General features: G+C 42.1%; 1 protein-coding gene across 1 annotated transcript in view; it reads right to left on the reverse strand.

Annotated features, from left to right (window-relative positions):
* The window catches only part of AGL (amylo-alpha-1, 6-glucosidase, 4-alpha-glucanotransferase), a 34,136-nt gene extending 25,447 nt beyond the window's left edge, over positions 1 to 8,689 (reverse strand). The window contains exons 1-5 of the mRNA XM_054285704.1: positions 8,626 to 8,689; positions 8,063 to 8,203; positions 4,967 to 5,177; positions 3,928 to 4,094; positions 3,282 to 3,485 (exon numbers count right to left, since the gene is read on the reverse strand). Of these exons, the coding sequence (XP_054141679.1) occupies positions 3,282 to 3,485; positions 3,928 to 4,094; positions 4,967 to 5,177; positions 8,063 to 8,144 (664 nt within the window). The 5' untranslated portion in view covers positions 8,145 to 8,203; positions 8,626 to 8,689. The remainder of the gene's footprint in view (positions 1 to 3,281; positions 3,486 to 3,927; positions 4,095 to 4,966; positions 5,178 to 8,062; positions 8,204 to 8,625) is intronic.
* Positions 8,690 to 12,378: the final 3,689 nt, after the last annotated feature.

A 12,378-nucleotide genomic window follows, 5' to 3' on the forward strand; every position in this document is an offset into this window, starting at 1 on the left:
TGTCCAGAGAAAGAAGCTGAGTTGTGGGAAGCAACATCACTGAGTCCTACACAGCAAGATGAGTGCACTGTCCGGTGCATGCAAATGGAACACTCATTCAGGCCAAACACTACACCCTGTGTCTCTCTGCCAAGCTACCCCTGCAGCAACAACAAGCACCAGAAGATTGCTGGACATTAAAAATTAACTTAGAGAAGGTAAGGAGCCTTCACTGGAACACAGGTGTAGTATGTAGTATTCTAATACAGATAGCATGCATGCAGCAGTACAGGTAAATATATACATAGCACAGAATTTTCATTTTGGAAGCATAATAATGAAGAAAAATCCCAGAGTTAATTTCTTTCTATTTTTGTATCTCTTTTGCTATGCTGTTTAAATGAAAATAAATTTCATATTTCTTTTGAATATTTCAAACTGAAAATAAAAAGAAAACCTCACAGAATGCCTAAGAACAAAAATGAGGTTTTCAGAAAAGCTGAGAAAAACAGAAGTAGTACTTCACACATGGGAAAATATATAACAAATTATTATATTGAAAACATGAAGAGTCACTGATGTGTCCAGAATTTAACTAACACTTAAAATCCCAAGCTTACTTAGTTCAAAGAAGTTAAAGAAAAATGTCAAAGCAAAAAAGAGAAATACTACCTCAGCCTATAGTGTGAACAGCTCTTCTGAGCACCCACCTTGTACCTCAAGATATGGCAAAATTTCATTATTGTAAGGTAAAACCTTTTGTGGAAATTAAAATTCTTGTGGTTCAAATACAATCTACTACTAAATCCACCATGTTTTAAAGTTATGTAAAGCAATATCAAGTTTTGGCTGTTCCAGGCCAAACAGATTATTCCCTCCTACTCTTTTTTCCTTTATCCTTTACCACTTCTGAAAAAAACTTGCTTCTTCAAAAAGCAAAACCAGCTTGTTCTATTTCTTCTAACAAGAACTATAAATTACTATAAAGGAATTTCATAAGTAAATACAAATAATTCTAAAAACACATAATTTAAACCTAAAAAGTTAGCATTAAAAAAAAGTCAACAGGCCTTCCATTAATTCTGGTACAGAACAGAAGTATGTTTCCTGATCAGAAATTAAGTTCCAGTGATTTGCAATGTAACACAAGAGAAATCTAACTGCAGAAAAAAAATTATCCAAAACATCACTGGTGATGGTATTTGCTACAGCTAAGGAAAAAATACCATAGTAAAGAGTATGTGTATAGAATAAAGTAAGTATAGGAATATGGAAATTCCAAGGTGAGGAATTACAGAAAACTCTCTAAAATTCATTGCATTCTTCTCATAAAAATCCAAAATTATTTTCTTAACTAACTCATTTTTTACATAATTAAACACAAACTTTACTTGAAGGTAAGATTTACTCAAGTGCTATATTTCAATTGTACAACATTTGCCTCTTGTGAAAGAAAAGTAATACAGAATTTACTTGACTTTATTTTTACTACTTTACACAATTTATTACAGCCATGGAAAGTTCAGAAAAGGAAAAAAAAAACACCTCCAACTGTCTTTTTTCTGTCTCCTGGTGAAAAGTAAATGTAAATATATTTCTTATTTAAATATACACAGTTACCAGAGAGGGTTTGCAAGTTTATCCATGACACTCCTGCAAATATACCAAAGGCTCAGGGACATTTTACACCAGCACAACTTCACTTTTCAAGTTGAGCCACAGGTGCTGCCTTTTGTTAGAGCCTCACAGAGACATCCAGAGCTGATTCCCACTGTTGCCTGCTGTGCCCACAGTGTGGGCCTCACACCAAACACCTCAGCTTAATGATCCTGCAGGTGATGCTGCTTGGCTCCCACAGGGGCACAGGGGAAGCAATGCCATTTTTATACAATGGTTTACACTAGAAAGCAGAAATTACCAACAGATAGAACCAGTGTAACCTGAAGGGTCATGACAGGCAACAAAGTCATCAAGGATACCTTGCTTAATTATCTAAGAACCACAATCATCTGAATATTTCTATCCTCTTAGAAGACACTTCTTTTCCACCACAGTACAAATGTTGAGTCATCCATCCCAATGAAGATTACTTTAACTCTGAATGTAACCTGAAAAAGTCCTTCTACAAATGCAGCCAAATAACATGATATTTTTCTTCTCAAATATATTCCGGTGTGTAACTACTGTAGTTAAGATCTTTCTGTCCATCAAAATAAATTCCCCCTAGTAGCATGCAAATATACACTGCTCAAAAAAGAGAGGATCTCAAGCATGGCTAAGAGAAACTGAACATCCAGTTGAAAAGCGTAAGAAATATTTTATCCAGAACTGAGAGGAGGTTCAAAAGCCTGATTCCCTCAGTCAGAGCCAACAACTATAATTAGTAACTTTTCAACCAACAGACAGAGAAAGCACTATGTTCCAGACTGATTGGACAGGAATGTTTGGCAAAAGTCAACACCAAAGAACTAAAGCAAATAAAGCTTGAAATTCACAAATGATTTATTTTTAGGCATTTCTGAGCCTCAAAAGACATCAATCTACATAAACCCTTTCTGTAGTCTCTGGTATGAGAACAGTAATTATGATCTTTAGGATTACAGTATGCAGTAGCAACTACATTATAAACTAAGAAAACTCATTATCCAAATAATCAACAAAATCACAAATTATTAAGCACTACACTTCAAATTTCATCAGATCACAGAAGAAAATCCACGGTCCCTCAAGCAATTAAGAAAAGTAACAGCTTTGATGTATTGACATGTCTATGCTTAAAAAAAAGCCTGCCCCAAACACAAAGCTCTCTTCTTTCTTCCCCCACAGACTGAGCTGTAACATTTTCTCCATTACTTAATCCTACCTTCTTGTCCCAACTCTGTTTCTAGTCTGCATGTTAGATCCAAATTAGAGCAGTTACTTTTAAGCAGCTACAAGCAAAAGAGTCTGTTTAACAAGAAAGCGCTCCATTTACGCTCATCAAACAATTCATAACACAGACTCTGCTCAAATATATGGGAACAGCACACCACACATAATGAAATAGAACTACAGATACACAATTTATTAATTCTTTTTAAGAAGGGCTCTCCTCACTCTTTCAGTAGCAATACTAAGTTCTTTTATACCTGTTACAGAGACGTATCAGTTATAATGGCAAGGAGTTGTCCTGGATTTGAGAGACTCAAAGACAGACAACTACATTGTTTAAAACAGCTACTAAAAATGGGTTAAAGAGAGAGAAGTTAAGGGAAATAACAAAATATAAGACCAATCTGGTTACTAACCCATGAAAACCATACCTGTATGATTGTAGACTACATCTGTGATGCAAAGCATATTCCATTCATTTTTCAGTTTCTCCACAAGTGCTCCTATATCACTCCAAGTGCACTTTTTATTATGGTTTGAAAATTCAGGGTTTACCTCTAACTGGTCAGCCAGTGAATAACATGATCTAGATAGTCCAAGCATCTGTAGTGGCGTAAAATGAATCATGTTGTAACCTATGAAATAAAAGCCCATTTATTTAGTGAGAAAAAAAAAAAACAGTCAAAGCTAATTGAAAGAAGCATAATAAGCTGCACTTATGTACTCAGAGCTGCCGTTTGGAATAGCCAATGTAAATTAATCTGAATCTTACCCTTGAAATTCTACGTAACACAAGCTTTAAAAACCTCCCTGTCAGTTCTACAAACTTCCAAGTCTATCTCAAATTAAAACAGTAAAATAAGTGGTTTCTGGTATTAGGAAACCCCTGAATTTCTGCACCTGTGCCAATATTTTAATCAATTCACTGAATTAATCTTTTAATAAAGTTGAATATAGTAGAAAAAATATTATTGACAAAGAATCTATTAATTGTTTACACTGAAGCTCTTCTGTGTAACTTTGGGTTTTGATCATAAAACAAAAACTTCTATCCTTGAATATGTCTATTAGCATTACCTGTTTCTTTTGCCACTTTCAGCCTATCTTCCCATTCATGAAACGGTCCCAGACACTTAGCGAGGTATGTCTGGAGTGTAATACAATCCAAAGGCAGCACATGATTATCAGCTCCAACATGCAAAATGGGATCCACAACTATGTAACCACCACCACTTTTTTCATTTCTAGGAAAAAATAATTTTCATTGGTATAATTAACACCCATTGTACCATTCTGTTTCAGAGAGAGAATTCAAATAGCATAGGTTTTCAGAAACACAGTAGCCCATTACAGTGGCTGGAGGGAGAGGGGGAACAGGACTGCATGACATAAAAAGGAAATAGTAAACTCTGAAATGTTCATCTCTTATGCATCATCTCTCTACTGGACTTAATGAATACAAATGGGATACAGAGTTAAAACTCTGGAAAAGTGAGATACCTTTGCTATTTCCTGAGATGGAATACTGGTTCCTCCATTTGGCATATGGAAACATGGAAAGCACAAATGCCCATCTACTACATGTAGATCTACATTTTGAGCCCCATTCTCAGGAAGGTACCTGAGCTAAACGTCTTAAGCCTGGAAGAATTTAACCACCCATCTTCCAGAAACACAAAATAACAGACTACAATTATTACAGACAGTGGCATTCTCTTCTGCACTTGTCCCACTAAAACAAAAGACAAAGTAAAGGATCCAAGTAAAGAATGCCAGAACCTCTGTGCTAGAGAGAAAACAATCCTCAAAGTGAATGAAGAAAGTACAAAATAATCATTGAGATACTCAGAATGCTGATGAATTTGACAACTTGTAAAAACAGATTGCTTCTCCAACATTCACAGAAAGTTGATCAGCTTGGTTCTGTATATTCTCCAGAATATTTCTGCATCAGAAAGTACTACATAACTACCAGTTACTGTCTTTCATTGGTGGATTCTAATTGGTCCCTTGGCTGCAATTTCAAAAATGCATGGAAAAAAAGGGGGTTTTTCAGGTGAAGATGTAGACCAAGGGAGAAAACTGCATTTGCTGCAGGTATACAAATTTCACTTACCCAAGACTAAAATAGTACTGATATGACCCAGAAATTTGGAGATCCAACTTGCAGTATTTGTCAGAGTCATCTTCTTTTCCTGTGGGATTGTGCCACGACAGTGTCCTGAACTTGTGGCGATCGAATACTTCTCCAGAAGCTGGATAATTTGTATACACAGTAACAGGCTTGCCCTGAAGAGTTGGGCCCAGTCGGAATTGTAGCTCAAAACCTCAAGAAAAAAAGAAAAATACAAAAGGTAAAATCACTTGATCAGGAGAACTAGATATTTCTAGTCTCTCATGATAATTCCTAATTTACTACTATTTTAATAACACCATCATATTTGCTAAGAATTTCAGCACAATTATAAATTTCTATAGCACAGAATCATAGAACATCCTGAGCTGGAAGGCAACTCACAAGGACCACTCAAGTCCAACTCCAGGCACTGCCCAGAATTCCCCAGGAATCACATCATGTGCCTGAGAGTGTTGTCCAAATGCTTCTTGAACTCTGTCAGGTTTGGTGCTGTCACCACTTCCCTAGAGAGCCAGTCCCAGTGCCCAACCACCTTGGGGGTGAAGAACCTTTTCCTAACATCCAACAGAAACCTCCCCTGGCACAGCTCCATGCCATTCCCTTGGCTCCTGTCACTGGTACAGAGCAGAGACCAGCATCAGCCCTTCACAATGGAAGCTGCAGACTGCAATGAGGTCTCCCCTCAGTCTCCTCTCCTCCAGGCTGAACAGGCCCAGTGACCTTGGCCACACCTCAGACAGTTTCCCCTCAAGGCCCTTCACCATCTTCACTGCTCTTCTTTGGACATTCTTTAATAGATTCAAACCTTATATTGCAGCACTCAAAACTGCATCATCTCTGTCTTCCTTCCTAAGATTGTTCTTGGCATACTTTACAGATATCCTTTTTCCTTTACTTACATGGCACCATTCATCTTCTTTCCAATTTGTTTGTCTTTGCTACATAAAGTTTTAAAAATAAAATACAGCAAAACACCATGATCATCAAACTACATACAATTTTATGTAGATTTTGGATTACATAGTCTTTAAGTACTTAGGTTTACCAAGTCTATATTGTAGGCTGACCCATGAAAACATCTGAAAAAAATTAGGAACACATTTAAAACCAGAAAATATTTCAAATACCTTCATTATTCACTAAGGATTCACTAAAGAGGTAAATTTCTTATGCTTTAACTGAAGAATTATGTATACTTGTGTGTGAGCTACAATATACAAATTATTAAACTTTGAGAGAGCTCAATAAACTAAAGGGAATCTTGTATGTGTGCTCCAGGTCTCTCACACACATAGAAAAAGGCTTAAGTTTAAGCTTAAGATCCTTGTGAGAGTGAGAAAAAATTAAGTTAAAAAATTAGAACATAAAAGCATATGTACTCTACTGAGTAAGACATAAAAAATTCTGCTTAGTCAGGAGGGTTTAGAAAGGTTTCCATCAGTAGGTATGAGGCTCACCATCACAAGTGGCTAAGTACAGGGCTCATTCAAGTGAACGAAACAGATGTAAGCTCTTACACAGAACATGGCAGTCACATAGTTAAGTGCAGTAAATCATCTACTAGCCCTAGCAGCCTACAAAACCTGGAGTAAAAGAAACCTGAGTGCTTGTAAAAAAGGGGAAAATTATTAGTACACAGATCAGAAAGTGTAAAAAATTCTGGACACCAAGTTACAATACTTCAAGCTAAAAAACACTACTTGTTTGTTAAATAGAATCATGGGGACTCTAATACCAGAGTTCAATGTCTGGATACATTTAAACATAAGTGTTATCCAGCTTTATGTTTCTCTCATTAACAAAATCATCACTGCACCAAAACCCACCAGGTAAAGGAGCTGTTTCCAGATCTGAATGTCTGTCAGGTAAAATGAAGCTCATTCGAATGTAATAGATATAGGTATAAAACCACTTTTGGAAGGTTAAGTACACTCTCTTCAGTACCGGCCTGACATTTTGTTAGAGGTATTACTAAAATTAGAGCACAGGGATATATACCACTGATATCTTGTTTCCTCTAAGAGTTACACTGACATCAGAAATGCTGTGCTCAAAATTAGCTACGCCCTCTCAGAGACTGCTACCAGCAGGGGCACTTAGAATGTTTGACAGCCATGCATTTCTGCTTCCCTCCTTTCAAGAAAATTTACACAACTTGAGGGATAAGTTAAAAATGGAAGTTAGGATCAACTCTGCACTTCTTCACTATTGACATTTCCTCACATTAGGCCGGTTAGAAGATTTTGGAATCAATATAGTTGAAGAGAATTTTTATTCTCAAGAACCAAAATCTTGCTCCTTCATGCTCCTAGATTAGTAACACACCATAAAAAAATCCACAAAAACTCTCACTAAAAATTGTTGCACTGTTAAAAATATTTTTTAAAGATAAGGGCTTTAGCTTTATAGTCTCAATTTGCTAAGCAGCAGAATAGAAGACCAATTAGTAGATGGTTTTTGGTTTTGGACTTTTTTTAGAAATAGGCTTAAAAACATTCTCAGGAAGAAATAACATCAAGTTCTTTTAAGTATGCAGCATGATACATAGCTCTGATAATGTAACAAATCTGATAACAAGATTTAGGAGTTGTTAAAGAGCTTATATTCTGAAACATTACCTCAAACCTGCAGACTTTGCAAAATGCAAGTATTACCGATAGATTTCAAAACTGCAATATTAAAACATGGGGTGCTGCATAAGAAGATAAACATTGGAGGACCTTGACTTATGAGGACTTTCTCAGGTCACTGAAGTACAGGCTATAAAAGGAGAAGGAAAAGCCCTGTCTAAAAAATGCTTTGCGCTTCAGTCCCATGGAGACTGACGGCTCTTGGCCGATCTGCTCTTCATTTCTCAAGAGTTTAACGAGTCAGATTAAACTGTGTGCGGAGCCCAGAGCTCTGCAGTGGAAACAAATCAAAACAAACCAACCCCCAAATCTAAACCAACAACACCCCCCACATACCCCCAAAACCCCTCCACTTCAGGATGAACTCTTCTTTCCACTACCATCCAAAGACGATGACGAGGTCCCGGCCATGTCCTTCTCACCCGGTCCCGGCACCCCGACCTACCCTGCTCCAGCCTGAAGAGGGTCTTGTCCAGCTTCTCCATCTCGCCGAGGTGCAGCAGCCGCGTCTCCTTACCGCCCGCCATGGCTGCGCCCGCCCGTCCGGCGCTCCCGGACTCTCAGTGCGGGGAGGGAGAGGCGAGCCCTGCCGTGGGGGAACAGACAAAACCCCGCGGGTCAGCGGAGACCCCCGGCAGCACACGGCCGCTCAGGAGCGCCTCACGCCGCCGGCCGCGCTTACATGTTCCCCGGTGCCGGGGGAGCGCGGACACTCAGTACTGCAGGGCAGGGCGGAGGGGAGGCGGTACGGGACGAGCTGTCAGGTAGAGCCCAGCCCTGCCCCGGCCGGGGACCGCCACCGGCAGCACCCCGGAGCAGCTCCCGTCCCACAGCGCGGCCCGGCCCGCAGCCAGAGCTACAGGGGTGCCCCCGGGAAGGGGAAGCCTGACACCTGTCACTCTTCGCGCCCGCCCCGGCGCTGCCGGAGCGCCCCGCCAGGCCCCTCACGGCTGCCCCGCCGCCCTCCGCGGGGAGCGCTGCCCACCGCAGCCGTTCCACCATACTCACGAGCGGGCCCGCAGAGCGGCGGAGGCGCCGCTCCCCGCGGAGGGCGACGGCTGCTGAGGCCGAGCGGAGCCGGGGCTGGAGCTGCCCGCAGCGGCCACCCCGGGCCGGTTCGGCGGTCAGTGACGCACTTGCCCGTAGCCGTGGCGGCAGCGCTCCTTTCCTGCCCTTTTCTTGCCTTTTTTTTTTTTAAACAAAGTTTATTGGATCCGCGGCGGCCGCGCTCGTAGACGGGCGGCGCCGGCGCAGCTCCCGCGAGAACCCAGGGCCCGCCCTGACGGCGCTGCGGGGCGGCCGGGCCGGGGCTACCCCGCCCCTCCGCGCTCGCTCTGCCCCGGTCAGGCCCCGCCCCTCCGGCCTTGGCCCCGCCCCGTCGATCCCGCCCCTCCACTCCCGGCCCCGCCCTGCCCCACCCTCTTCCGCTCTCGGCCCCGCCCCACCGAGCCGATCCCGCCCCTTAGCTCCCGGTCCCGCCCCTCCGCTGGCGGCCCCGCGAAGCGTGCCCTGAAGGGAGAGGATACCTCAGGGACGCCTTAGGGGTACCCCAGGGTTCCCTCAGGGTTACCCCGGGGCTCTCCCAGAGATACCTCAGGGCTACCTCAGGGGCTCCCCCCGTGCCCCGCGCTGTTGCGGCAGCGAGCGGGCTGATCTCTGCGCGAGCCTGGGCCCTGCAGCCCGGCAGGGCTGTCGGATGGTGCGGTGGGGTTCTCCTGTCTGCTGTCAGCCGCTACAGCCGCAGCCCCAGCCCCAGCAGCGCCTTTGCGCTCGGCTGGTGCGCACAGGCACGAGAGGCGTCCCTGCGGGGCCCGGCCACCTGAGTCCGGAGCTCTGTGCGGTTTACCGGGCGCTCTGCTGAGGGCCAGGTGGCTGTAAAGGTTGTCGGGAGTATCCCGGCTGATGCCTCTGGGCCCGGCCGCTCCTTGCGGTGACTGCAACGCCGCTCCGCCGAGTTCCCTCAGCGTTCCCGCCCCGCTGCCTCAGGGCCGGCACCCGGCGCCGGGCGGCCGGCTCCATCCTGATAGGCTGCGCTGCTGAAAAAACATGATGTCAGCCAGAGTTTAAGTGCTATATATAGTGTGTGGACAAGACTACAAACTCCGTGGAGCTGTCTTTGACTAAGAGGTAGTATGGTTTTTAAAAAATCCCACACGCCAAAACAACACATCCCCGCCGCCTTGTTTGCAGCATACTGTCATCCGAAGTGCTGACACCATTCAGCCCCTACCACTGCTTTGTATTGCAGAACACCTGGAACAATTGCTCCAGGCCTCTCACGACCGAAGTTATTAACTGCACCCCAGTGTAAAGGTCAGCCTTGCAGCTTTGGAAGGTCAGTCTATTTTTATTACCTAGAAATACGTTTTTAAAAAAGTGCTTCTCAATTTACAGTCACTGTGTTGTACCGAGTTTGTTTTTTCTTTTTTAGTTCTTGAAGGTGGCATATGTGTTTTGTGAAACTGGAAGGAGTCTACAAAACAATTTAGGCTTAACCATTTACTTCCAGCCATGCCATGCATACCCTTATAAGCGTATTTTACTGAAGGGTGTTTAGCCAATTACAGTGCATTTAGGGAAAGTCCAAAGGTCTTGATATTCATGGAAACACCTCCACCCATTTCAAACTGAAGGTTTTTTTAAACATTTGGTAGCTTTTCTCCTTTATTTTCTCTTTCACTTGCTCCTCCCTCTGAAAATGTCAAGAAATCTATTTGTTCCTCATTACAGTTAATGTTTTCTGGTATTGTTGAGAAAGGTTTTCATGTTGGTGTAGGTGAATATGTCAACTTGTATGCCCTTGACATATATTAGGTTTCCTAAACAGAATGGGGCAAAAAGGAAAAGCACCCCTGTGAGTGCAGTTCCCTTAAGAGTCACCTCATCAAGGCTCATTCAGATATGATTCAGATGTGATACTTACAATCTGAGTTATTTGACATGTCTATTTCCTGCCCAGTAGGAAATAGACATGTGAAATCATGTCTATCTCCCTCCCTATTGTCCTTGTGAAATAATGTCTATTTCCCTTCCTATTGTCCTTGTCTTTTCCAGCCCTCTTATTCTTTAGTCAGCTTGCTGGCCTGTGTTCATATCCAAGACAGACTTGCACTTAGCAGAACTCTGGCTCTCCTGGCATGCTGACTGTTTCCTCTGAATTGGATGTGTCCCAGAACAAAAGATGATACAACATAGGAATGGGAAATACAGGAAGCTTCAACAGTTATGGAAGTCATAGGAACAAAACCAACTGAGGTAACTGAAAGGGATGTGGACCATCTCTTTTCTAGGGTCCTCTGCAAGCTTCAGTAGCTTGAAGTGACTGCAGTTGGTCAGCCACAGAGCCTTGCACAAGTGTCTTTTCTAGGCTTGCTGTTGTCCTGTCACATACTGAAAATGGGCTGGGATTTAAAGTTTCATGAGCTGCTTCCATAGAGAGCTGCTCTAAGAGAGGGAGAGCAAATAATGCCTATGTAGCCAAGTCCTTTGCATAAATAGTTACCCTAAAGTGCATGTTGAATACTTTGTGAAAAGCAAGATAGGAACTAAAAGGGCATTATTGAAGGCAATTTGTCTCCAGTTACTAAGTTTTAAAATGTGGTTCTTTTGATTTCCTTACTCCATACAGAAACTCACCCTACCCTTGCTAGGTTTGCATTGGCACCTTTCCTCTATACTATGCATTGAGACAGATTTTGAAATAGAACCAGGTTTATGAAAAAGAATTTGTTTTAGTGTCTTGGACAAAAATAATTATGAAACTAAGCGTGAGACAGTTATTTTGACATCATTTGTGACTGTGGCTAAGCCAGATGTCAGAAGTGTAAATAAAGGACTTGATTCAGTACACAGCAAAAAAGTTTCCTAGGTACTGTGAAGTAACTTAATAATTGGTATAATTTATATATTTATAATCACTTAGTATAATTTCATTGGCTTTCAATTCAATATTAAAAAAATGCTGTTTCAAAAATAATGAATGTTGCAGGTCTCTTGATGAAGTGTAATCAGGAACAGAGCAGAGTTCTCTAATCCTTTCTCCAGCGCCATCATCTCTTCTGCTGGCCCATCCCTTACAGACTTGGGGTCTGTGTTCATTCAGCACATGTCAATTGAGCAGTTTTTCTCTGTATGGAAGCCAGCAAAACATAACTGCACAAGTGCTACCTTTGAGTATTGCACTTTTGTCCAGAACACAGCCAACACCAACTGAGCATTTACTACACTGGCATCCAAGGGCTGATTTCACAGTGCCATTTTATCTTGTTTGCAGTTTCTCTGTGTGTGATTATGATATACCACAGCAGGAAATGATCAATAGTTGCTTCAAAATAAGAGTGTATACCATATCAATATTAATCATCAGGAAATAATTTTGCAGCAGTTTCAAATCTACTCATACTGGAATTCTTCAGTCCTTTTACATACACCTTCCTAGTGGTCCTCTTTTCTTTCCTCCTGTTTTGCAACACAGTGTTGTTACAGAGCACTTATCCTAGTAGTGGTGTCAATACACTTTGGGAAGCTTATCACTAGGTGCCACATCTCACTAATATCATAGTGCTTATGCCTGTTTTAAAGGGTAAAATGTACTCTAAGTACTTTTAAAGGGTAAAAACACAGTGTGGGAGCTTGGAGTACTTATATGGTGGCAGTAGTTTTTTATTTTTAGTAACAGAAAAACAGTCCCCAATAACAGCAATAAAAGCCAACTAGCACAGAGGGAACTTAGCTGAACATCTAACTTAAATTAAAAGCAGA

The sequence above is a fragment of the Melozone crissalis genome, unplaced genomic scaffold (genome assembly GCF_028551555.1).
Source record: "Melozone crissalis strain CALT ecotype California unplaced genomic scaffold, PUWL_Pcris_2 ptg000045l_1, whole genome shotgun sequence".
In the NCBI taxonomy this organism is placed as follows: domain Eukaryota; kingdom Metazoa; phylum Chordata; class Aves; order Passeriformes; family Passerellidae; genus Melozone; species Melozone crissalis.